The sequence below is a fragment of the Poeciliopsis prolifica genome, unplaced genomic scaffold (genome assembly GCF_027474105.1).
Source record: "Poeciliopsis prolifica strain line A6 unplaced genomic scaffold, Auburn_PproV2 SCAFFOLD003, whole genome shotgun sequence".
NCBI lineage: Eukaryota > Metazoa > Chordata > Actinopteri > Cyprinodontiformes > Poeciliidae > Poeciliopsis > Poeciliopsis prolifica.
The window spans coordinates 2,238,744-2,266,114 of NW_026562378.1; the positions used below are offsets into that span (position 1 = coordinate 2,238,744).

Genomic DNA, 27,371 nt, shown 5'->3' on the forward strand with positions numbered 1-27,371 from the left:
AGAAGATTTTTTTGTGCAAATTTCATGTTTTTCTTTATTTTGAAACCTAAAGATAGAAAGAAGAAAGTGAGTCTTCACAAATGACAACAAAATTCCTAGAGAAGATATTCATCTCTTTCCCAAAGGTCATGTAACATTTGTGACAATTGTGAAAATGTAACTTTGGACTGTAAAGGTTGCAGACCAATTTTCCAGTTAATTGCGGTGGGGCCTTGTTAGCTCGTGAGCTGATATGTGGATCCTGGGAATGCAAAGCAGCAAATAAACAGAGTCTGAACCACAGAGGTCAGAATTAAACTCCAGAAACAACTGCAACATGACACCGTCCTGCGCAGGTGTCACGCTGAGTGACCTTTTCACGCTCCATTTGAAAATGAAAGCATAGAGGAGGTTTGTAGAGTGTAAGGTTTCAGTGGGTGTATTTGACAAAATTCTGCAAATCTATGCACCTCAAATTTACAGTTATTTGATAACTGGCATAAGTTTTATTCTTTTATCTCCTTACTGAAACATATTCTAATTTTAGTTATATGACAGAACTGCAAAAGGAAATAAGGTACAGCTTTCATTTGGGGGGATGTAACCACATTCAAACCAGAGGAAGGCTTTTAGAAATTTCAACTTGTGAACACATGCCACCCTCGTTTGAAAGAGACCAAAAGCTATTGGATAATTGTTCATGGGAAGATGTCAGCATTTCCTTTGTTGTCATTATCAGTTAAGTGGATGAAAGTGAAGCAAACTGCATCATTTGAAAAACACTGCAGAGTCAATATGGTGGCTTGTCTGTGCATGGGTGCCCCTGGCACAGGAACTCTGGTTTTTTTTTGACACAGGACAGAAGGAACTGAACAAATTCTGAAAAATATGGTCTGCTGCTGAAGAGTTTTCAATCAAACATTATAAATAAACATTTCATTTTTTTTTTCTTTTGGCCAATTATATTTCCATGTCAGAAATGAAGGAGTTATGTTATAAATGATTTAGTTCCTCTCTTTTTCTTTTCTGTTTTGTCAATTCTTTTGCTCAATTGACTGCGTTAAGCCTGAACGTCTGCACTTTACCTGCATGTGACTTGTTTCATTTAAAATTCACTGTGGTAATATACTGAAGCAAAATGAGAAAATTTGATTATGTGTTTTGATTGTAAAGTGTATTGAGTGAACTGTGGCAGTGGTACATGGTTTGTATAATAGAATACAACGCAGCACAAAGTAGCAATTTTCAGTTCTGTCTAAATGAAACACAATAAAACCTAAGTTACATGTTAGTTGTGAGAATTTCTTTTTAGAAATATGTATTATACATTGCCAAGTGTTACAGTTAAAACTTCTGCAAAATTTTGTTGTTCAGAATTCAAGAATTGGATCCGATCTATAGCCTATTTTAAAATCTAGAAAATATTCTTAAATTATTCAAGTTTATCTGATTAGGAGCAATACAAAACACTAAGATAAAAATCTTAACCACAGTCCCATCCATTAGCCTTTGGTTCAGTGGTTTAGTACACAAATTTGTCCCAATGTGATGTTTTTTTTTCTTGGATGTAAAACTTTGAAGCCTTTCTTGTGTAAAAACACATACAGCTAGAGCCGCTTCCGACTGGCACAAAGAAGTCCCTGTCCTTTAAGACTCAAACCAGTCAAGTACTGGGCTGGAGAGTCCGACTGCATCATCTGACCAACTCCCATCACTTCCCCCAATGTCAGTAGTTTCAAATGCTGCGCTCAGGACCAAAAACACCAGAACCATATGGTTCTTCTACAACCTGCATCCATGACTGACTGACTGACCTGATTGAAAGACGTCAAAGCAACTGGTCATTGTTAAGAAGGTATTTAGCTGTTGAAATTGCAGCTTCTTCAATAACCTTATTGATGAATGGATGACTGGTCTGTAATTCTGCATTAGCAACTTGTCCAGATTGTCCTTTTCAGTAATTTAATAATTGCTATTTTTAAGGTGTCGGCTAGAGGAAAACACATCAGAACCCCATTAATTTATACGTTTTAACTCTGTTAGGATCTTTGGTCGTTAAAGTTTGGTTTGGGGTTTTGTCATATTTTGTGTTTCTTAGTTTTTTCTCTTAGTTTTCCATTTCCACATTAGTTCTTCCTTAGTTTATTTCTCATTTCAAGTCATTGTTTGTCACTCTAGTTTGATTGTTTCTTTATTTTAGTGTTAGATTCATTTCCTCGCCCGCTGTGCCACCGTCTCTCTCCCCAGTCTGCCTCTTACTCCCTTCACTCACACCTGCAACCCATCAGCAACCAGCCCACTTCCTTTGTTCCAACGTTCAACCTCCCAGTATTTAAGCGTCTTCTCGCTGCATCATCTGACCAACTCCCATCACTTCCCCATTGTGCTCAGTGGGATGTGTTTAGTTTCTCCCTGTTGGTTTCTTTCTCTTGGATTTTGATTTATTTCTTCTATTCCACCTCCTGTGATCTTTGTGAGTTTTTTTTTCATTAAACATTCAAATTCATTTGCCATCTCTGTGTTCAACACATCATGGCAATCTCACTGAAATGTTTCGGGTTTTGTCAAGTGATTTCCAAGATGGTGATTTCCAACCCGGGTCCTCAAGGCGCACAGCCCTGCATGTTCTAGATGCTTCCCTCCCTCAGCACACGCGGTTTCAATTGATGGCTGTTGAACACACTTCTGCTGAATTGCAATCATCCGAATGGGAGACATGTAACACATGCAGATAAATGTGCCTTGAGGACCAGAGTTGGGGAAATGCTGTTCTAAGACACTTTATTTTACATAAGATCCAGAAAAAAAAATTAATAATAATAATAAATTCCCCAGTTCTTAAGCATTCCTTGATCCAATACGAGTGACATATGCAACTTTTGTTTTTTTTTGTAAAGGTTGCAGTTAAGTGTTTCCATAAGCTTTAAAATTATAAAACATGATTCCATTGAAACGAAGCGGAAAGCTTTTACTGCGAAAATAAATGAGTTTCGATTCCGGTCTGCTGCTGCTGCTGCTGCTCTCTAAAACCGGCCCCTCTTTTGACTGAGCTGTGGATCATCAGGTGGTCGCTGGCTGACTGCTGGCCGAACTGATCCCAGAACAGGCGGGTGTTTCAGCACCGCGGTCAGCTCCCAGCCCTGCCTCTTCCTCCTGCAGGCAGCCGAGCATCAACACACCAGCGCTTCCTCCATCTGCGACCCCTCCCCTTTTAAATGTGCTCTCATCACACATCCTTCTCATCTGTCACACACTGCTGTAGTTGCAAGGCTTTTTGAACATCACGCAACCAAGAAGACTCAACAGTATTTCCGTTTTTCTTCTTTCTTTTTTTCCGGATCCCCCCTGCCCCCTCCCCCACCAGCAGCCTGTGGCGTTAATCAGGCGCCGTTTGCGCCTCTTTCCTCCTGTGGCTCCAGTTAACGCAGCTTCATTGAGCCTAACAGGAGTTTATCGTCGACTCCGGCAGCATGTTGGATCCGTCTTCCAGTGAGGAGGAAGGGGACGAGGTGGTCGAGGTGGAGCGCAAAGAGGTGGCCGCCTCGAAGAACCTCGGAGGAGCCCGACGGCCACCGGGCCGAACCGCCGACGATCATGGCGGTGGAGGGCTCCAGCCCCGGGGCCGCGGCGGCGCCGGTGGCCGGCCCTCCAGCCCCAGCCCGTCGGTGGGCAGCGACAAGGAGAAGGAGGACCTGGAGAAGATGCAGAGGGAGGAGGAGGAGAAGAAGAAGCGGCTCCAGCTGTATGTGTTTGTGATGCGCTGCATTGCTTATCCGTTCAACGCCAAGCAGCCCACCGACATGGCCAGGAGGCAGCAAAAGGTGAGGCGGGCAGGAGGAGAGGGAATAAAGCTTCTTTAGTTGTGTGATTTCGATGGGAGCTGAAGCACAGACATCACATGACACCAACTGTTGCTTCCTGAGGCGAACCATGTTGGGTTTTACATCAAAGGGGGGTAGAGGGAGAGGGGGGATTTACTTCCGTTATAAAAATGTTCCAGTCACTAATGAATCCTTTCATCACACAGTAAAAACTGCGGTGTTAATATTTCAGTGTTAACCTAATTTAATCGAAATAGAGTATTTATAACTATATGGAGTGTAAATCGGCTCTGACGTCGGAGTTAAAAGTCAGAGTAAAATCCTACATTCACGCAGTGAAACTTTTGACTCTGTCAAGTGTCAAAAACGCGCCAGTAAAGATTTTTGCCAACCGCGAAGAGGAAGAGGAGGAGGAGGAAGCACCAGCTTTCTAAAGTTCGTGAAACGGTCATTTCCATTTGGGATTCTTAACGGAGTTGTGCTACAAGAAAGGTAAGTAACTTTTAACAATCCGGTAATTTATTTTAATATTAATTGTGATGAAGAACGATATTATAGCTTCTGTTATCCATTAAATATGTTCGCAACTATTATGCTACTAGCATACTCCATTCGCGTAGCAAATGGTTTTGGCACCATGGCTCAGTTTGTTAGTGGTGAAAACCCCTCCATGTCTCCTAATTTCTATACCCGTTTTATTCCGTTGTTCACAGTCAGGGTAGCGAAAGAAAGCTGTATGGTGTTAGGGCGACAGCCGAGGGATAGCCCTATATGCTAGACATGTTAGCGAAATATTTGCTAAGTTTTTCTGAAGGCTGTCAATGTAAGTATACGTAACTGTTATAAATTGTAATAGTGTTAATCACTGTACATTATGCCACAGAACCACATTCTGTGGGTACTTCGGGGTCGTAGCACCACCGAGTCACGTTAGCATGGTTAGCGCCATGGATGTAGCAGCTAACAGGCGCCATATTGCTTGTACAGATAATGTTCAATTGTATCGGAATATTAATTCAGTTTTCAAATGGCATTACCTTTGAAGCACATTTATTAACTATTTAAATATCTCTGTCATGGTTATTTATTTTTTCTCTTTTTTTCTTTTTTTAAATAGAACAAACCATGCTACTGCGTGTTTTGTTTGGTGGGGAGCAGAAGTACGTGAAACTTTCTGACCTAACATTTGATGCATTCCTGAAAGAAGGTTAGTGCATTAGTAAAATAATTAAATTGAACTCACTGACATGTTGTGAAATTAGTGGGGTTACTCTACTTATTTCAACTGAAAACATTTATCAGCTGTGAATGTTTTCATTTTCACTTGTTTAATATTTCTTTCTGCTTTAGTTTGTCTGAAATTTAACATTCCAGAAGGCAGACAAGATCTGAAAGTATATGACCAGTCTGATACAGAAGTTGATGTAGATGTTTTTGAAGAAATAGTGAATGAGACACCTGGAACCTTTCGAGTTATGTTGAGCAACAAAGAAGATCCTGGTAATCACTGTCAATTCACCAATGTATTTATATTTAATGTGGAAGCTGGCTTGGGAGCATTAGAGTTCTCCTAAATATGCTGTTGCTTTACTTTTTGCAGGTGCCGTTCTATCATCATCATCATCTTCAGTTACATCTGATGACACTGTCATTCTGAATTTCACAATGTGTGACCAATCAGAAGAAGAAGCCACTGCTGAAGGAAGTCAACCTAAAAGGCCATGTCACGTAAATTATGAGGCGCAAGCGGCAAGTTATTATATTTAATTTAGCATTGTTTATGTACTTTCTAGGTTTAGTGGTTCAAGTTTTTAATATTTTTTTCTTTGAAATTGAAGTTGATTGAACAAATCTTGACAACAAAGCCTGGTGGTGAGCATATTATGCAAGAGTATGCAAGAACTAAATGCTTGACAGATGCAACCAGAAGACAGATGATAAACATCCTTACAGCTGCAATGACAGAAGCGCATGGGTAAGAATCATACTTATAAAGAAACATTTTGGTTTTGAATTGCTTTTCATTATTTTTTCCAAACGTCAGCTTAGTGACTCATTGTTTGATCATGTATCAGATCATCCCCTCCTAAAAGCATCAGAGTGATGTATGCTCAGGGCATTGTTGCCCTATTTCCCTATCTACAGGACCCGTTTTCAAAACATGGATATGTAAGTAAAAGGGTCTTAGCAACATTAAGTAAATATATTAACCTTCAAAAATGTTTATGGAATGATAAGTCTGCTTGTATTTATTTATATAGGAGCATTACTATGATCCAGAGAGCGGTTCAGGATACCTTGCATGGCGTTTAAGGACCATTCAAAGAAAAACCTCAGAGGAAAGGGTTGCCTCAAGTAGAAGATCTCCCAAAAGTAAGTTTTCTCAACAGTGAGTATAGGTAAAGTAATGTAAAATCTGTGGCTGGGAGTTCTAAACTTTTGTTTTTAAGGTGGTGGACCAGGCCATGGTCAATCCAGGATTTTCACTGCTGATAAAGTGCTGTCAGATGAGGAAGTGGAAGCAGCTATTGCTGTTTTGAAACACTCTGCTGATGATGACACTGTCCGTGAGAAGATGAAGGCTACCTTCCATTACCGTCATTCAATGGTCAATGATGAAAAGAAAGCATCGAATGTCTTCTCTGTCTTTCCACGATTTCTGGACACACCAGGACTGATAAGACAGGTTTATGTCTGACATTACTAAAATATTCAATGGCATCAGTCATATGAGTTTGTACTGTAACCTTTGTTTTACCAGTTTGAACCACAACTCTTTCTAAATTGTCATGTCCTTGGGAAAAAACACTTCACCTGCCTTGTCTGCTAGTGGTGTTCAGAAGGCCTGGTGACACAAGGACATGGCAGCATTGGCAGCAGTCTTTCGTTGTGCAGCTGTGGCTACAATGTAGCTTACCACCATCAGCATGTGAATGACTAAATGTGGTGTAAATCACTTTGGGGTCCTCTGGACTTCATGAAGCACTGCACAAGTATAGGCCATTTACCTTCTTTCTCACTGTGAAATGCTTTTATTTTTGTATTTCAGATAGAACAAGATTTCAAACTCTTGTTTGGCGAAGGCACTGCCAACAAATTTTTGGAGAAGTGGCCCACCAGTCTCAAATCCAAGGCTATAAGGGAAAGCCATGGTCTGGTACCCACCACAGAGCTCTTGGCTTTATTGCGCAATGCAGAGCTGGCTGCTGAAGCTGACAATGGTATGTTGGACCTAATTGTGACAAATTCATATGTTGGTATGATGGTAACCTGAAGCTGTTGGTCTGTAGGTTGGGATAGTGACATGTCTGCTATTTTGCTTCTGCTGCATCTGCTACCACCATCTGCACAAGGGCGAAAGAGGCCGGGTAAGATGTCTGCATCTCAAGCAGTGGATCATCTCATCAGATTTCTAAAGGTACTGCTAGACAGTTGTTTAAAGATAAAAATGCATAATTCAATCTCTTCATTTTTACAATTTAAAATTTTATTCTGTCTGATCGTCATTCAGAAATGTGTTACGAAATACTTTTTTCATGTTTTCATTTATTTCATTAATGTAGGTTGGAACCAGTGTACAGCAGCATCTTGACAAGATAACGCAACGTACCCAGCCCTACCTCCTTGCCCAGGGATCCATCCAAAGCAGTATTCATGCATTCTTCATTGTGATTGACAACTATGCTATTCCATGTAAGGCAACATGTTCAGTTGGAGCTCTTGATGAGCTCTTTAAGGCCCATTATGTGTTTGGTACATCATACAGTGCTCCCTTGACCAACTTCTTCACCTTTCTCCAAACAACTGTCTACAACATAGATGTTGGAGAAACAAAAGAAACGCCCAGAGTTGCAGAGTTGAGAGCAAGAATGCTCCATTAGTGTCACATAAAACAATGAAGTGTTTCATCTGCAAATGTGACAGTGATGCCCCAAACAGCCTAGTTAAGCACCTTAAACTAATCCATGGTCTTTGTTCTGGCAGGACTCTCCATATTAAATGTGGTGAAGTTGGATGCTCATGTTTTTTTGGTAGCTTTTCTGGTTTTAGAAAACATCTAAATAGATGTCATCTTAGTGATTCTTTTGAATCTGTAGAAGATGGTGGGGTTTCACCTTACAAAAATGTTTATTCTCAGTAATCTTTAAACATGATAAAAGGAGGTTCTGACATTTCTGAGGCAGTGCAAGTGTCTCCTGAGGTTCAAGTTATGAAAGTGAACTGGGCAAAGCACAGTGGGTTTATCTACCGTCCTCATCTGGTTTTTGTGGCAAAGTTGAATCTGAAATGCCTGTCTTTTACCAGATAAAGTCTGTGTTCCTTTTCAAAAACAAATTGTTGTTGCTTACATTACCTTTATGTACAGTAGCTTTTCATGAACATTTTCATGCTTATGAAGTTACTAAAATGATGCAAGGTTTTGGTGTGTTTGATGTCAACCATCTATGTTATCCGAAGCCCTTTGACATACAAATCTCATATGAAGCAACTGACACTGCTCTTTTTGTTGTCCCATATTGCTATCTTTGGTGAACATTGTTTTGAAGATGTGTAAACTGACACTGTTACAGTAATGATGTCACTGGATCATAAAGTTGAATAAATGTCAGTGTGAACGTAAAACTTTGTGATTATTGTGATTAGTAGATTTTTTAAAAACCCATATAATGCTAAATGGTATATGTGTAATAAAAAAAAAAGTGGAGAAAGGAAAAAAAAAACACCATAAAGTGTAAATTTTTAAGTAAATTTAGTGTAAAATCAACTCCATAAAAATTATAGCATTACTCTGAAGAGTGTAAACAAGCTACAGTGTTAAATAATTTGACTCACTGACTTGTTGATTTTGACACTAAAATGAGTCAAATTAACTCTGAAAATTTTACACTGGCTATAGAGTACATTTTACACTATTTTCGAGTGGGACCAAATGTTATACGAAACGGAGTTAATTTCAACTCTATAGGTGTTAAAATAACACTTTCGTTTTTACTGTGCAGTTGCAACCAATAAAAATCTGGAGCTTCATTGATTATTATTTTATTGTTTTTTTGCTGAGTGAATACAAAACAATGCAAGGCATGGCTTTTTTTTTATGTTTTATTTTTTTAGAAAGCTAAATTGTATCCAGGAGCAAGTCTTGCTGGTAAAGGGAAAGACAAAAAGGACAAGCCGCAGCAATAAAGGGAGAGAGAAAGTAAGGCAGACAGAGGATTTGCATTCATTATGTATTTATTTATTTTTTTACACTCTAAACCATGTGCGCTTGCAGCTGTGTCAACGTTTTGTCTACGGATTAGCAGCAAGAGAAGAAGACAAGAGAGTGCTCTTTGCCACACCAAGACACTCTGGGCCCAAAATGTTTCAATATTCGGATGGACTGCGCTTTGGAGGCTTTGAAAGTTCAAACAAGCACCAAAACGTACGACTAGAAAGATAAACGTCACAGAGTGCTTTGGAACAAAAGAAAACTCAAAAGTAATAAAAAAGAAAAAAAAAAAAGTTTCTCTTTAGACGAGTTAACTCAGCCGACAAACTTTAAGTTTGGTGGGAAAGTTCCAGAGTCTGGGTACTGGGAGCCGTGGTCAAAGTCCTATTATTCAGCATTCAAATCGAATTTACCAGTCACATCTCAACACAACTGAAGGTAAAAGTGCAACACCTTGATTTTTTTTGGGATTGGTATGGTGATAGAGTTGAGGATGGTCAGCATGACCACCTGAGCTTAAACCAAAATTTCCATCTTGAATGACAAGGAGGAGGCGTCCAGAGACCAGGACGTGTTTCGTCAAGTGAGTTTCGTGTGCTGAACGCGTTGTTGATGTAGAGTAGAGTGAATGTGGGCTGATTCTTCCTGAAGTAAATCACCAGCTCCTTAGCTTCAGGACCAATTGTGTTGTTGCTACACAACTAAGTCACTTGGATCAATAATCTGACAAACGGACCACAATTTGTATCTGACCAGCACTGGAGCACCACAGGGCAGTGTACTCTCACCATTCCTTTCTGGTCTGGACACCTCAGACTTCCAGATTCCTGTCACCTACAGATGACTCTACACCTGTTAGAACCGGACGAGAAGCCGAGTGCAGAGCGTTGGTGGACCATTTGTGCATGATGTGGGAACAATCATCTCATCTTAAATGTGAACAAAACAAAGGAGACAAAGCATGTCAAACTTCACTTGAACAACAGACTGGACCAGAAGCCTCCAAGCAATGCTGCAGAAGCTAATATCTACAGCAAGTTTTCTTGACTTGCTTGCAAAGTGCCAAGCATTGGTGTCAGTACCTTGATGCCAAGAAAACCCCACTGTCTTTTGATTATTTTAGTTATGCTCTACCAACAAACAGGTGCATTTTTCCGTGAATACTGAATACGCTGGGTTCTACCACATACATTTTTTTTCCAACCAGTTTTAGAAATCTTCTCCCGGGATGTTTTGAACATTTGATAAAAATCTTTCCGGCTTAAAAGCGGCTGCTTGCTCTGATCCTGTCTGAGAAGTTTTACAAGGAAAGAGAACAATTACAAATGTTCATTAAACAAGTCAGACGTTTAGTGACCATAAAACTCCATTACATTACATTGAGCAGAGTGATTTTAGTCTGCTGCTCTTGTTGATTACAGAGAACAGGAATGAAAAATATCAAAGTCAAATGATGCTATTGTTATTTCAAATAATTTGAAGTCTACACTGACTGTTTTGTGATGTTTTGGGTTTAGTGCTTAACAGACAGCAGAAATCTCTGTCTTTTTTTACATAACATTTCTGGGCATGTTGACATAAACGTGGAAAACAAATTGGTAACTTATGTTTTTTAAACATCGGCATCTTAAAGAAGCTTGGATCAACTCAGAGAGAGAGAGTTAGCCTGTCAAAAAAACTGCAAGACGACCAGGAACAACAAGCTAAAACTATTTCTTTATTTCAAGAAATTGAATAAAGAAATAGTTTCTTTATTTCTATTTCTGCAGTCAATAGGTTCGCAGCATAAAGAAGAAGAAGAATCTGACATATTATACTGTTGGATGTTTGTTTTTGCAGTTGTTTGCTGATCTCTGATTCAGCCGCAAAAGACCAGTCTGTTAATTGGCGTCACATTAGGAAATGACTTTAGTGGCGTGCTGAAGCGGTGAGCAAGGTGTCAACGCTTTGCGTAATCAGAGCACATTGTGCAGCTGGGTAAGACAGCTCACGGACACACTTCATTAACACAGACACTTCAACTGAGCTGGAAAAGTGTTACTTATTTTTATTAGCCTTTCTTTCATGACTAAGAGCCAATGTTACACTTGCAGATTCTTGCATGCCATAAAAAGTTAACCGTATGATGCCAGCACAATGCTCAGAGAAACTGGACTGTTTCCTAGTTTTTACTTTTACTTGAGGAATATTGTGAACTACTGCTACTCTTACTTGAGTAGGTTGATTTTGTATTGAAAGAAATGGACTTTGGAGATTGGAAACATTAAATTCATAGATTTCTGCTACATATGAGTGAATGTTTACGCTAATCTCTGCATAATTACTCAACGTTTTCTGTGCCACTGTTTACTTCAGTATTATTTATTTTCTATTAATAAAGGTTATTTTATTTGAAAGGTTACATAAATGCTTATTTATGTAAATATATTGAACTAAAAGCCTGTTTATGATGCTTTCCTTCCCCAAAATAAGCCATTAGAGATGCACCTAAAAATATTATGGTAAATTAGTTATAAATCAGAATTTTCATGACAGCAAACATTTTTTGTCGATTATTGCTAACACAAAATGTTTGCCAGCTATTCTAATGAGTGTTTGATCTCTTCATTTTCTGTTGGAAGTGACCTGTCTCACTCCAACGTCTTCTTTTAGGAAGAAAATAATATCAAATCTAGTTGTGCCAAGGGGTTCATGACATACAAATATATTTTAAAACTTATATGATGAATGAGTGAGAGAACTATGTGATGTTGGCGTTATGAACTTACTAGAGTTCAGCAGGTTTGTAGGGTGAATACTGAATATGAAGCCATAATTTCGACGAGGCCAGACAGAATTTTTAACTATTATTATAGAGGATGAACATGCTGAACCGGAGGCAGGTGTTGCAACGTGTAAATACGTTAAATCACAAATCTGAAACTAACCTTCATTTAAAGCAGCATTTGAGTTTTTCACCAGAACATTATATTGGGAAGGGATGAATACAGTTAGCCACTTAACCTGCCAGTGATCATTATGCTGTGCATGTGTGTGTGCGTGTGTGTGTGTGTGTGTGTGTGTATGCTGGTCCTTGTTTGCACTTGTTGAAAGCAGCGGTTCAATATTATATGCATAATTCATGAGAACAGCATGTCGGTTGCTAATAATGATGAAAGGCTTTTTTGTTGGCCTGTAGTGTTCGTATGCAAACACACTCCTACAGAGCAACAGACACACACACTCGCACCACACACAAACGGGCGCCGTACGGTTTTCATGAATGCCGATTCTTACACATGTTCACTCACACAATGCAGTCAGAGCGAGCGCTCTGCAATCACAGCCGGGGTGAGTCGACGTGCTGATTGAACCTATTCAGACTCTAATTTGCGAGAGACGTCCGTCTTCGCAGCATCACGAAGCGTCCATCAAGACATTCGTTTTGAAACACCTCGATCACCTCTGATGTAACTTTATGTGACTTCAGCCGTGTCCTACGATTCTGCAGCTGAATGAGAAGTAAAGTGTAATTTAACGCACGACTATAAAGTCGCGTCTGCTGGTGTGACACACAACAGAGTTCCTTTATCTGAATTTTGTGCCTAAACATCATTGGGGTTGAAATTGTAACTTTTAAGAAAACTGCAATAAAAATAACTTTACAGACAATTAAGATGGATCCAAAGATCCAGAAACGTTGTAATGACACATCGGATAAATCTTGAAGCACGAGGCACAGAGATCAACTAATATTTCACTTTTAGACCAAACACACTAAATGTCTCTGAACAATGTGAAAATTGTTTTGTCTTTTTCCGAAAGTACATAGAGAACCATTTCAAATTGCAGGTTTCCTTCTGTTTATATATATATATAAAAAAAAACGAGAGCCGTGTCTGCTCTGCAGATCTGATTTTCAAAAGCATGGCTGAGTCTGGGGAGCAGAGGAATTAAGAGGCAGGCAGACTGAAAAGATCTCTGGATTAATCCCATGTCTGTCACTGTCAGATGAGTAAACTCTATCTAGATCTCAAGCTCTACTCGCCATTGATTACATCTGTTAAGATCCTGAGATGTTTTGAGGTTTGTTTGGTCTGTATGTATTAGTTTCTTTATTATTATTAGGTCAGTCTTGTCTCGAATCCAACAAATCAACTCTAAATTATACAAAGAATAAAACAAGGATAAGAAACAGTAAAAAGAAACAGTTAAGCTAGCTGAACACTATACCCTGGCCAACTCATGTAAAGTCACCCATGTTTTTGAAGTAGAAGTAATATAACGCGATGCTTGCAAATATGAAAACTTCATATTATACTGTCCAATTTGTGTGGAATCTTATTCATGGTGAAGAACTGCCTGGAAACGTCTTCATCTCTCAACAAGATTAGCAGAACAGAAATGGAGGAAATAGAGGATTTCAGTGAACTGTCCTCTGATGACCATCCAGCGAATGGAGAGACATTTGACTTTTTGTGACCTTTGTAGCCCTGAAGAAAGACAACCAAATAGGTGACATGGCAGAAATGTTTGAGCTTCACAGTGGCTGAGAAGCCTTAATGTTTCTGGACAGAACAATCGAAACGTAAAACTGGGTGTATGTTCAATATTTAATTTCTATTTTTTGGGTCATGATTCGTTTTGTTCTTTGTGAAACATAAAATGGCTTTCTGCGTCCCTCAGATCAGCAAGCTGCAGCTTCAGACCGTCAAAGATCGCTTTCAGGCATTCCTCGGTGGAGACACTCAGATTGTGGCCGATGAGGCTTTCATCAACGCTGTTCAGAGCTACTACGAGGTGAGTTTTATAGCAAGCCGGCTTTCTCATCCCTCAAATTCAACATGGTTATGTTTCAGAATGGATACCACACCTATAAGCTGCACAGATATGAACACAGATATACAGAATGTACAGTTCAGGTCAGGTGTGAAACACAAACCCAGTTCATGTTTATTTGGAACTTTCTTGGTGCACATCACAAAAAACAGTAAACAAATTATATTGATTTCAAACTGTTTGCAATCCGGCCGTCTCATTCGACATAAATGCAGTTTTGTCCAAAGACGTTCGACTTGGATTCAAATCGAATTACGCGCAGTGTTTAGTGATTTTACTAGTCAATCATTCTCTCAGTTATTCTGACAATAAATCATTTATTCAGTTTAAAAAACACTGGAACATTCTGCAGAGCCTTTTTGTATGTAGTACACAATTGTACAGTGCTGTATTGTACTGTTGTTGGAAATGCATTTAAAAAAATGCAAATGAACAAAAAATAATTAAATTCCCTTTTTAAACAGGTAAACAGAGCCTTTATTGAATAAAATTCAGCGACAGCATTCCTTTAATTAATGCGTGATCATTTGTAGCAAAGAAAGCTCCTAAAAAAGCTTTTAAACTTCTTTCTGCTCAGGACTTATCTTTAATGCAGCGTAGGGCTGATCTGTATCAAATCACTTTAAATCTCAAGCGTACAGTTTCAGCTCATTGTAAAACCGAGAGGAATAGAATGAGAGTAACAGCTGTAGAAAGAAATTAAGGTTAAGAAAGAAGGTTGACGTGCAACAGCCAGTGATGCATATTTTAGTGATGCATAAAATAAGGAAGCACATGATGTTCTTGTTTTTGCCACTTGGTTTCAGATCTTCCTGAAAAGTGACCGCGTGTCCCGGATGGTGCAGAGTGGCGGCTTTTCGGCGAGCGACTCTCGTGAGGTGTTTAAAAAGCACATCGAAAAGCGCGTGCGCAGCTTGCCCGAGATCGACGGCCTGAGCAAAGAGACCGTGCTGAGCTCCTGGATCGCCAAGTTCGACACCATCTACCGGGGGGAAGAAGACCCCCGGAAGCACCAGCAGCGGATGACCGCAAGCGCCGCCTCCGAGCTCATCCTCAGCAAGGACCAGCTGTATGAGATGTTCCAGCAGATCCTGGGGGTCAAGAAGTTCGAGCACCAGCTGCTCTACAATGCCTGTCAGGTTAGTGCATCAACACGCCTGTTTGTTTCTCACCCTTCATACTGGGCCGGGTTAAAAAAAAAAAAAAAAGGTGGGGGAATATTTGTTCCGTATCACTGTCATTTCTATTCTCTAAAAGACAAAAATAATAATAATAATAAAAACTACTGGTGTAATTGCCATTATATAAAATCAGTGCTATTCACTTTAGGATTGTTATTTTTTTCAAAATAGTACAACATACAAAAAATTGACCTCACGGATTGTTGTCCTCTCAGAGGTTCGTCTTTATTAAGTGTGACGTCCTGCCAAACGTTTTGGCTCACATTCAAGATGCTGACTCCAATTGCATCTGAAAGTCTGGAGGAAAAGACTCGAGACATGACTTGGACTCTGATAATTTTTGATTTGTGCAATGAAGAGTGAAATGAAGCCGGTGTGTGAGTTACAAACTGCAGCTGAGAAAGGATTTACTTGATTACCAGTGTATCTTTTTAAGAAAAGAAAATGAGGAAAATAGAAACGCACAGTGAATCGGATGAGTAAGTGGAATTGGATTTACTCTTTACTAAAGAAAGTGATCATGTGAGAGTAATGCGTTACTAAGTAGATATTGATTAGACGGCACAGGAGCTAGATTTATTTTCACAAATTATTTGTGTCAAACTACACCGTCATGACATAGTGACAGTTTCAATGAATATGTAAAAGTGACATACTGCAGCTTTAAAGACATTGGGATGTTGACAGATGAACGTGTTTAAACCTTTTTTTGATATCTTAAAAATGGTCAACATCGGCACCTGGTGAAATCTGTCTGTTAAATAGCTTGACACAAATGAGAGGGAAAGCAAATGTGGATAGCACATTTTTTCCCTTTTATTATTATTAGAATATTTTTTTTATTATTATTAGCAAGTGTGACTCAACTGATGTAAGCATCCCTCTGAATTCACCTCGTCTTGTTTGCCGAGGGGCCGCTCTGTTTCGGTTCCCAGCACAAAATAACAGGGTGGATGATGAGTCGGCTGTCCTGTTTAAGCCAGGGTGGTGATTTCCAGAGGGCTGGCAGGAAGGAAACTGCAGCAATTATAGGAAACAATAAAGTTCCAAGTACATTAATGAGATGTTTGCTTTCCAGTCATTAGTGCACATGGGGGGAAAAAAGGACTGGCATTTAAGATCCACAGAAAAAAGAACTTGATTCTGCCTATTAATATCAAGCAATATGTAAAACGACTGTCTTCTTAAAAGAAGAATTTGACCACAAATAGAGACTGGATACATGACTGTGGCTGCAGCGTGTTCAGAGCTCAGGCAGGTAGGAGCCGAGAGGATGGTATTTGTGTCCCTCTGTCAGGTTCCAAATGTGATTTGGTGTGGATGTGTTTGAAGAAGAGCCAGTTAAGCTTTCTCCCCCTCCGAGGCCTTCCCCAGCATGTCCCTGCTCTCATTAGAGGAGTGACTGCTGTCTTGCCTCTGTACAATATGCCAGATGGTGAATGTCTTCATAGTCGAGCCCCAGAGGGAGAAAAATCTGCTAAGGTGTCTACGCTGGCTTCCCCCCCGTTTCCTCTTTATCGCTGAACAGAGCAACGTCGCACAGCAGGATCTGTTTTACGCAGACTACTCCATCGACTAGTATAAGAGGGAGTGTTTTACTGCTCCAGTGTTTTGCACGTTCGCTCTAAACGACTTCTGATTTTACATCAGACCCGGTCCAAAATGAATAAATTCACGTTCCCTGTTTACCACCTGGACGTTCCTAAACTCATCTGGGCTCCAACAGCTAATAATTTGTCTGTTCATCTTTGTTTTGTAAAATAAAGATTTCATACTAGACGTTATGATTGATGTTATGCATTCCATAGTGTTTTACTATCATTGTATACTTCCTAAAATAATGGATGAAGTTATTTTTTGCCAATAATGATTTTGGGGAAAGGAAAAAAAAAATCACCACCTCTTTATTTCCAAACAATGTTTGCAAAAAAACCCCCCCAAAAAAACCTCAATGTTAAAACTGCATGCAGTTTTTTTTTGTTTTTTTGTAATATGAATGTCTTTTTTATCTTGGTTACTGAAATAACCTTTGTCTATTGACAAGACTGCTCTCTCTTAATGACTTTGCATTCAATGAATGCCTTTAAGTCTATTGAGGATTTGAACTGGCTAAATGTTAAAATGCATCTGAGAAAAAGAAAACAATAACAATGTTCTGTCATTTAATTTGTATCTCAGCTTTTGGTACCATTGTTTACGAAGACTAGGCTTATGGAAAGATACATGCACTGTCCAGTGGTCAACCCTGCTGCGATTTCAAACAGAGATTTCAGTCTTTAAAATCACAGTTATCTCAGGTATTGTCTGGTCTTCTGTATCAGTGGTAATGCCAACATGGCTGCACAATGCACTCACTTATATGGCATAAAAACAATACATTTGTCACAATTGACTGGGAATGTGGCTGACACTGCCATCCACCAGGGGGCTCATGTGAATCAAGTGTACACACAAAGATTGTCGCAGTGCAGTGTTTCAAAATGAAACGTAAATATATGCAAACCTGAAGCCATGAAAGTCGCCCATTCCCCCGAACGGTTTAGATTTGGTGATTCTTAAGGTGGACGAGACAATCACACATGTCCAAAAGTATCTGACACTGTAGATCACATCTTCTTGATGAATCAACTTTAAAAGATCAGTTTATCTGTAAAGGCTGTGAACTGGTTCTCCAATTAGGCTCTGCCTTACTAAGGCAGTGGCATTCAGTCAGGAATCACCTCCAGGTAACTTGTAAAAGTTTTCTTAATTCAGTCCATCAACCACTGTCATCGTATATTGATATGCCACATATGTCTTTTTGATCAACCCCTTCATCAAGCTTGTTGGTAGTGAAATGCACCCAACGTAGCATGACTGCTAGCTACAGCAGTATAAGCTTTCACTAATCCAACTACAGTCAGGGCTTCACTCCTGTCATTACTGTTTATCCAGTTGATGTGATGCTGTCATCTTTGATCTGTTTTTCATGTTTTCCTTAGTCGGTGATAATGCAGACCATGTACTGTCCAGAACATGCAGTCGCCATTGCTCTGACTATGGTCATATTTGTTCTGATAACACATTAAAAGACCAAATAAGCTTTGACTGCAATTCATTAAGGAACAGATGGCGTCCTGGTCAAACAGAGACCTTGAACAGTTTGAAGTCAGTCTTTCTGCTTCCATTCAGCTGCGCGCGTCTGGATGGAAAACGTTTGGTTTCTGATGCGTCGAGTCATGTCTGAAATGTAGCTTCTTGTGGAGGCTACATGTATGTGTAAAAGAGATTCACAACTTGATAACGGCTGTACCTACTCCTCACACTCGTTACCATGGCAACTGTATCCAAAGGCTAGTGTATCCTCTTAGTTGGCTAATAGATGAAGTAATAGATGATGTTGTTTTATTTTTTTTAAATAATTTTTGGTGTAGCCCGGTAATAAGTGACATTTGCTGTTGTTGAGTGTAATTTACTTTTAGTACAGTGTGATTAAAACAGTGTTTTTCTTTTCTTAATTCACGGACATGAATGTGATTTTTAGTGGATGTCTAAACAAACTGCTGCATGTCTGTGTTTTCCCAGCTGGACAATCCTGATGAGCAGGCGGCTCAGATCAGACGGGAACTGGACGGACGGCTGCAGATGGCGGATCAGATCGCTCGGGTAAAAGGAAAAAACGGATGAGGCTTGTTCAGGAAGATTAACCTGTAAAATGATAAGTGGCAACTGGAGGAGTGAACCTTAGTTTTACATGTATGGTAAAGTTATTGGAATTCATTTGTATGATTAAATGCAATTTGCATTTGAAAATACTGTCTCCTGTTACATAAGGTAGCAGTGTAAACACTTAATAAAATCAGCTAATTGGCCTTATTATTTCTCAAAGACATCAATGTTAGGTCCTTCATGAAAAATATGTCGCAATATTTTACGTAGATGTTTTTAAAGGGAAAATATTATGTCAGATTCACTTTTTTTTAAATTTTACATGTCACAGGTTTATTCCCTCATCAAAAAACCACCTGGAGTGTTAGCTTGATTCTTTAATAGAGCTGCAATTACCAAGCTTATAAGCCTTGACCTCACAGAGCTCCCTGCCCTCCTGACTCCACCTCTCAGCTCCTTAAGACTAGCTAACAGCAATTAGCAAAAACCTGGTGGAACTGGGCATCTGCTGAGCTCATTATATGAGTTCATGCTACTAAAAATGTTGTTGAAGGGTTAATGGAGAAGCGATGTTGTGATCGCTTCCTGAGGGCGGAGTTTCAGAATGAGCAGGAGTTCTTTAAAGAGACAGAAACCCAAATGTCAAGTGTCTTTTCAGTCATACTTGAAATATAGCATTTTTAGAACCGAAGGTAACAGTTACTTGATTGTGTTGCAAAATGATACGATGTGACTGGAAAACACATAATACTGCCCCTTTAAAAACTGACATGTAATACAAAACCAACATTGACAGAACAGGATGGACATAGAGACAGGAAGGTCCCTGAAATGAATGCAGACTTGGATCGTTTTACAAGAATCGATACAGGATGCCACTTGGTGATTAAATTCACAATCTCCTGTATTCCAAGCTCGGGGGAAGGTTTCCAAGGTTCGTTTCCAGAGAGATGGAGGCCATGTACATCGAGGAGCTGCGCTCGTCTGTCAACTTGCTGATGGCAAACCTGGAGAGCATGCCGGTCTCCAAGGGCGGCGAGTTCAAGCTGCAGAAGCTGAAACGAGGACACAACGCGTCCATTATGGAAATGGGTCAGGAGGATGAAAATCTGCTGTCCAAGTCAGACGTGGTCCTCTCATTCACTCTGGAGGTAAAGCATCTGCGGTAGAAAATGCTTCATTCTTCAGCCTGTTACAGTCAGGCTGGGCAAAATGAAAACAAAAAAACACCAAACTCTACAAACCAACTTGCACATGATGTCCAGTTACACATGATGACTTTGTTTTTTTCAAAAACCTGTAAGAAACAAAAGTGTTGTGCAACAATTGGCTATGAATGACGGTTAATAATTGGTTATATTAATAAAAATTAAACTGAAGGTCTGGCAGTACTCGATTATCAGCATTTCTTTGTCAATGACTATACAAATTAAACAACTTGGGAAAAAATAGACAAGTTCAGAGACCATAGACTTGAATTAAACAGTTTCTTTTTGCTTAAAGTCTTAAGAGAGCTTTATCATTTCCTTTCCTCCTGCTTTAGAGGAGCTTCCTCCTTAGCCTTGACTTTAGAGATTGTGATAACCTCACTGCTTGACCTGAACATTTTTTCTCTACGGCAAGCGAGTCGTTCTTCGCCACACAGACTTCTGAATTTGTTCTTCAAAGCTTTCAGCTTTTAAAATGATCCCTCCACAGAAGCTGCAAGTGCCACTAAACAAATTATTTCCCCAAACCCGAGCAGCCAGCTTCCAACAGATTAAATCAACTATTTCCAGAAAAAAGGCTTAGAAATCCTAAGTACTTGTTGAGCGCAGTGCAGGTATACATGCACTCACCAAAATGGAACAAAGGATGTATGAGAAAATAATGTAACTAAGTAATAAAGTCGTGACGTGTCTATAACTTGTAGTTTGTCATGTGGTATTTCATCTCTTTGGATAACTGACATTATTTTTCAGGTGGTGATAATGGAGGTTCAGGGTCTGAAGTCCTTGGCTTCAAACAGAATAGTTTACTGCACCATGGAGGTGGAAGGAGGACACAAGCTGCAGACGGACCAAGCTGAAGCCTCCAAACCAATGTATGTGCAATGCACAGCGTGGAGTTAGGCAACTAAAGAAAGATGACAATCACAGCTGGAAGGACACTTAATTCATTAAGATTGCATTCAAAGTCACTATGGATTTGTCAGAGCAATAAAAAGGATAAAACATCCAAGGAAGTAAAAACTTTTGATGAGGGAACATCAAAAGTTACCTCATCACGCTAAGACTGGACAGAATTCAATTATTTTCCTAAGTACTTTTATGCATACACTCCCACATAAGATGTTGCCTAAATCTAAGACCAAAAAGTGTAATTACAACAAGGAGACAAAGTATAGTTAATAAACACAGATCCATTCTATGAAAGGTTGTTAGAATAAGAATAAGGATAACTTTTTTTATGTCTTTATTTGTTTGATGCAAACCTGTAAAAACAACAAAAGGTTTTGACTTTATAGAAGAAACTGGCCTGTATATTAAAGGCTCATTAGGAGGAGTTTACTATGACTAAATCTGTTCATGTTATTATTATTAAAACCAGATGAATAGAGAAAAGCCTATGGGGTAAGTTGGCATCACTAACCCTGAGGTACACCATTTATCGCGCAGACTTAACTTAATAAATCTGTTCTTGTTCGTAGTTGGGGAACTCAAGGCGACTTCACCACCACCCAGCCTCTCCCTGCTGTGAAGGTGAAGCTGTTCACTGAGAGCACAGGCGTGCTGGCTTTGGAGGACAAGGAGCTCGGAAGGGTGGGAGAACATCTCCAGCACTGCGTTCATTTTTATTTCCTCTCACACAGTGCGTCTGACTCACAGCATTTGCTTGTGGCTGTTTCCAGGTTGTTCTTCACCCGACGCCCAACAGTCCCAAGCAGTGTGAGCTCCATAAGATGACAGTGTCCAAAGGCTGCCCGGACGAGCTCAAGATAAAACTAGCCATCCGCATGGACAAGCCACAGAACATGAAGCATTGTGGGTAAGTGGCAGTCGGGTTCGTCATGTTGATGCCCTTTATCAGTGCGATCAATTTAAAGCATTTGTCATGTCTGTCAGATTTCCATCTAAATAGTTAAAAGAACTGCTCTGTGATTTGAGTTCTGGACTTTCTGTCCCTTTCATTTGAAAAAGAAGATTTTGGAAACCAGTTCTCATGTCTTGTTCAGACTTTTCATGTGCTGTTTCACTCATTCGCTGATATGATAGATGTCATTCCAGAGTAGTCAGTAGGAGTGTTCAGTATAGACAAAAAATATTTGGGTAATTTTCCCCCCGCTTTTGTGTCTGATAATATTTTAAAATATTTAGCTGTGAGCTCATATCACAAAAACTTCAATTTATTGCAATAAAGGTCATAGTAAAAGATCTTCGATTCGTCATTTACCTTTCACATGGATGATAATTAATATCAATTTATTGACAGTCACATAAGAGGTGATGTTTATTACATACGTGTTTCTTTAACCCATTTAAACAGAAAATTGTCTTGAATCAACACACAGTAACCCCCCACAACTCTGCAATGATAAACATGTTTAGATAAGTGTGAATTATATCTGTGCCCCCAAAAATGAGTAAAAACACTCAGGTTTTAAATGAAACTTGTTTCTGATAGGAAGTGAGGGAGACATCTCTCCAACGATGAACAATGTTTAAGAAGGGAACAGTTTTGAGAAAAAAAAGTGCTTATTAAAAATGATTCATGCGCTTCTCAATAAATCATAGAAACCCTTACACTGATATGACAATCAAGCAATTTTTGTAATTGCTGAGCAGCTTCTACATGTTTCCAAAAGATGAGGTTTGCTTCCCTCTTGTGGTCACAATTGCTATGAGGATGATAGTTGGTATATTAAAAAGATACAAGTACCTAGGTAGACCACAAGCAAATGACAACCTCGATGAGGTCACAAGGAAAGGAGCCACAGCTAAATACCTCCAACGAATAAGGCAAGTCCTGAGAAGCCAGCTCAATGGCAAGAACAAAATCTGTGCGATAAACAGCTATGCCCTGCCAGTAATCAGATACCCTGCTGGAATAATTAGCAGGCCAAAGGAGGAGATAAAAGCCACAGATATTAAGACTAGAAAGCTACTAACCATGCATGAAGGGTTCCATCCCAAATCCAGCACCCTGAGACTGTACACGAGCCGCAAGGAAGGAGGCAGAGGACTAGTGAGTGTGAGAACCACTGTCCAGGACGAAACAACTAAGATCCATAAATACATCAGGGACAAAGCCTCAACAGACAATGTGCTCAGTGAATGTCTCAGACAACAGGGAGTGGAGGTTGAGGTGCCAGAGATACCATCATGGGAGGACAAACCCCTACATGGGATGTACCACCAGCAAATAACCCAAGTGGCTGATATCAGTAAATCCTACCAATGGCTGGAAAAAGCTGGACTCAAGGACAGCACAGAGGCCCTCATCCTGGCCGCCCAGGAACAGGCCCTAAACACCAGAGCAATAGAGGCCCAGATTTACCACACCAGACAAGACCCAAGGTGTAGGTTGTGCAAGGAGGCCCCTGAGACAGTCCAGCACATCACAGCAGTGCAAGATACTGGCAGGGAAAGCGTACATGGAACGACATAACCCAGTGGCAGGCATAGTGTACAGAAACATCTGTGCAGAATATGGACTGGAAACCCCGAGATCAAAGTGGGAAACACCCCCAAAGGTGGTGGAGAACGCCAGAGCTAAGATCCTGTGGGACTTCCAGATCCAGACAGACAGAATGGTAATGGCGAACCAACCAGACATTGTCATAGTGGATAAACAACAGAGGAAAGCCGTTGTGGTAGATGTAGCAATACCAAGTGATTGCAACATCAGGAAAAAGGAGCACGAGAAACTGGAGAAATACCAGGGCCTCAGGGAGGAACTGGAGAGGGCCTGGAAGGTGAAGACCACAGTGGTGGCTGTGGTCATCGGGGCCCTCGGGCAGTAACCCCCAAACTGGAGCAGTGGCTACAACAGATCCCAGGAACAACATCAGACATCTCAGTCCAGAAATGTGCAGCCCTTGGCACAGCCAAGATACTGCAGGACCCTCAAGCTCCCAGGCCTCTGGTAGAGGACCCGAGCTCAGAGGATAAGAACCACCCGCGGTGGGTGAGAAGGGAATTTTTGTTTTTTATATATATTGTTTGCCACAGTTGTTATGTAATTATTTCAGGACCCTTTTATGATTCTTGTGAGATTTACAGCCATTTTCCAAACTGTTTGTCTGTTTGGAACCAGAACACAAAGATACAGAGCTGTCATGTTTAGATAGCTCAGGGGTTCCCAAAGTGTGGGGGGCAGGATGAATGAATGAAAAAAAAAAAAGTTACACAATAGTGTTTCTCTGTAAAGATGATTTGTAGTGTGTTTTGTTGCAACCTGAAGTGTGAAATCAACTTCAGTGGAGTTTGAAAACAAAATACGTGATAAGGTTTATGACTAGTTGAACGATGTGTGTGCCCAGTTGATCTATTTTCTGTTTTTTGGGGGGGTGGGGGTTAGACGATGGGGGGTGGGAATTTATTGTGATCCATAGGGGGGCCCAGAAGGGGGCCACTGAGTTAGCGCATGTTCAACCAACTTCCCAGCCTTTCTTCAAACAGATTTACTCTCTTAGTCATTCTTATTTGTTTTGCCGAACAAACAGGAACCGAAGCATCATCTTCTTGGTGGTGCAGATTGCCATTTCATAATCTATTTACTTAATCTGTTGAAACCTGTTTTCTTCCTGTTTAGCTGATGGTGGATGTTCTTTGTCTTTGGATGTAAACCCAATTTCATTTGACTGACCTCTCACAGTTTGGTTGTTTCACTTTACTCTAGTTTATATAAGGATTTTTAAAGAATTTTGCTTTGAATTTATTTATTTTTTTGCTCCCTTTTAATCTCTCATATTGATTAGTCTGACATGATTTTTGAACAGGTCTCTTCAGAAGGATAATTATTCCTCTCTAGTCTCCTTTGGTGGCAGCAGATGTATAAAAAATTAACTTCTAGTTTTACTATATATCAAATCTTTTGTAAAAAAAAATGTATAATCTACTGTTAGAAAAATGTTGGGTTTGTAAGAGACCCTGCATCTCCTTGCAGTGGCGGTGTTTCGCCAGAAGAGGTCAGTGATTGCACTAGTATTTTCACATTGGTAGTTGAATCTTTGTCATGTTGACAGCAGCCAAAACTAAAGCCAAAACAGCATCACAAAAAAATCACTGCAAAGGATTCTGTTAAATTCCTTCTTTGTTAAAAAATAAAAAATACATCAATGTTTTTCTCCCCACAGGTATCTTTGGGCTATTGGCAAAAATGTGTGGAAAAGATGGAAGAAGAGGTTCTTTGTCTTGGTACAGGTAGGCATATTTATTTTTTAGAAAATAAAATATGAAAACAAAAATCATTATTATTATCATCATCATTATTATTATTGTACTCAAAATGTTTGAAAGATGGTTCAGAAAGCAACATCTCCAAATCTGTCTAGGACCTGATAGAAATGCTATTTGATACTGATAAAAACTGACGACATATGAAGATTTCTTCTGCTTGTTGTCGCGGGGGCCGTTGAGGCAATTTGCTGCGTCCTGATTACAACTGACTGATTAGCACAGACGTTTTTGCTCAATTTTAATTGCAACCACACTGTAGTCTGATCATACCCTTCAATCGGCTGTGACGGACAAAACGTTTAAGAAAAACTGAAAGCAAGTGTTTGTTTAAAATAGGTGATGCTTTTTAAAAATTGTTTCATAGGTGAAGAAAATAACCATAATTTGTCCTCCGGCAATATCTTTAAAAAAAGAAAAAAAGAAGAAGAAAAAGACAAAGAAGCAGGGATGCTTTTGACATGAGTGCCGCTTTATGCAAAGGAAATTTTTTGCCAACCACATGTTGTGGCGCGCTGTGAGAAAGAGAGATGCAGCCAAGCTGTCTTCTTTTGGTTGTCAGATGAATGATGGAGAGGTCAAGCAGGCTTTTGTCAGGAGATAGTTGTTGGGGGGTGGAGGGGGTGGATGGGTGTGGGCGATGAGGTGGTGGAGGCCATTTCCTGGTGGCTCCGCGTTGGGAGGTGGGCAGCAGGCAGCAGAGAAGGGGGTGGGCGGCAGTAGGCCTGTCTCCTATGCGTTAGGAAGGATATGTCTCAGAGCTACAAGTTGACAGGGGATTGACAAAGTCGAGTGAACACTAGCTGGTCTAACACTTGGAGCTACAAAAGCCTGAGCACCGCCAACTTGAAGCCTCTCACTTGCTCGCAGCTAAATATATAGCAAGTGACAAATACTGGTCAATAGACTGCACACTCATGTGTATGTGTTTGTTTTTATGTCTGTCTTCCGATGTGCATGAAGTTTGAATGGCGGCACAAAGAACGCCGTGTGTTTGTTGGGTTGCTGTGTTACAGAGCTAACGACTCAGCGGATATTCTTTTGGCCACCAAAATTTCAGAGCTTTATTGATTGCGCAGTTTGTTTGATTCAAACGAGTTACTTTATAAAAACTTTCAACTCTGATGACAATAGTCATCAATAAGAGGTCACAGGTAATTTTCTTAATTTCTTTTTTCTTCTGAAGTATTTCCAGCAGTGATAAGGTTCATGATGTCGTCTGTTGCACATGTTATTGTTAATTTATTTTTGATCTTTTTTACATGTTCAGTGTAAAAAAAACAAAAAAAGACAAAAACAAGGTGAAGCCAAACTGACTTGCTTTCACAAGTGGAGCATTACGGCCTCCGTTACAGTTCTTCTCTTGATACATTTACTAAAACGTTTATTAGAAATTGCATTGGGTGTATTTCAAATTAAATGGACAAGGAGGCAGAAAAGAACAGGGGTGAAAAATAAAATGGAGAAAATGTTTTAATGAAAAAGAGATAAGAAGATAAGAAGAGAGAAAAGAAAGAAGGATTTAAAGAGTAGAAAGTAACACTGTGGAAGTATGTTTCTACACCTGCAGAAAGAGAGGTGTAGCCAAACTAAATTTGAATAAAAAACAAAGAAAGATAAATAAATAAGTCACAAACTGGCCCCTCGGACTCATCAAGGTATCCTGGTAAAAACCAGCTCAGTTTCTACGCTTTGCTTCGTACAGAAGGTTTGGACTTTTGGCTGCTGAGAAACAATTGCTTCCCGGAGTTGTGGATTGTGTTTAAGTTTTACATTTTTCCCAATTGCTAACATTCACCCATGACGTAGGTAATGCCTCTGTTCAACAGTTTGAATCTTACCAGAAGTTGCCTGCTCTGTTGGCAATCATCCTCCACTGTGAAGAGAGAAGGGCCCATTTGAACGAGGCGTCTGTCAATGTTAACTCAATATTTGGAAGAATGACCAACACACACTGAATGACTTTGTTCCGTTCTTCCTCTGCCATTGCTAAACCTACAGTAAAACAGCAGAAATGTAATGTCACCTTTCAGAATTTCTCCTTCTGCTCACTGATGACCCTGGTTGAAATTCTACTGGAGGAATTCAAGTCGATCAGAGAAAGCCTAGACTGTGCTGTAATCGAATGGAGTAGCGCAGGAAGACAATGTCAGGCTAGACCCAAGGAAGGCATTGGGAAAATTGGAGTCACAGACATCCAGAGGTCCCCCTGGAGAACGGGAGTCCCTGGAGGATCGCTGCAGGGACAGCTGCCAACCCCACACAAAAGGGAGCAAAG

At 39.9% G+C, this 27,371-nt stretch overlaps 2 protein-coding genes across 5 annotated transcripts in view; both read left to right on the forward strand.

The window, feature by feature from the left end:
- Positions 1–3,030: 3,030 nt before the first annotated feature.
- Positions 3,031–27,371, forward strand: part of cadpsa (Ca2+-dependent activator protein for secretion a) — an 86,847-nt gene continuing 62,506 nt past the window's right edge. For all 3 annotated transcript variants that reach the window (XM_055026631.1, XM_055026632.1, XM_055026633.1), the window contains exons 1-9: positions 3,031–3,800; positions 13,675–13,788; positions 14,634–14,966; positions 18,573–18,653; positions 19,571–19,807; positions 20,618–20,739; positions 21,346–21,457; positions 21,547–21,683; positions 24,994–25,060. In XM_055026631.1, the coding sequence (XP_054882606.1) occupies positions 3,450–3,800; positions 13,675–13,788; positions 14,634–14,966; positions 18,573–18,653; positions 19,571–19,807; positions 20,618–20,739; positions 21,346–21,457; positions 21,547–21,683; positions 24,994–25,060 (1,554 nt within the window). In that variant the 5' untranslated portion in view covers positions 3,031–3,449. The remainder of the gene's footprint in view (positions 3,801–13,674; positions 13,789–14,633; positions 14,967–18,572; positions 18,654–19,570; positions 19,808–20,617; positions 20,740–21,345; positions 21,458–21,546; positions 21,684–24,993; positions 25,061–27,371) is intronic.
- LOC129357310 (uncharacterized) lies at positions 4,037–8,051 on the forward strand. 2 transcript variants are annotated; one of them, XM_055026634.1, is made up of 11 exons: positions 4,037–4,292; positions 4,918–5,007; positions 5,151–5,300; positions 5,401–5,549; positions 5,639–5,775; positions 5,876–5,969; positions 6,062–6,173; positions 6,251–6,486; positions 6,850–7,021; positions 7,091–7,218; positions 7,364–8,051. In XM_055026634.1, exons 2-11 carry the CDS (start codon positions 4,926–4,928, stop codon positions 7,679–7,681), a joined length of 1,578 nt encoding a protein of 525 aa, XP_054882609.1. In that variant the 5' UTR covers positions 4,037–4,292; positions 4,918–4,925; the 3' UTR covers positions 7,682–8,051. The 2 variants fall into 2 exon arrangements, with proteins under 2 accessions (XP_054882609.1, XP_054882611.1); XM_055026636.1 differs by having other exon boundaries at positions 4,037–5,007; positions 7,154–7,218.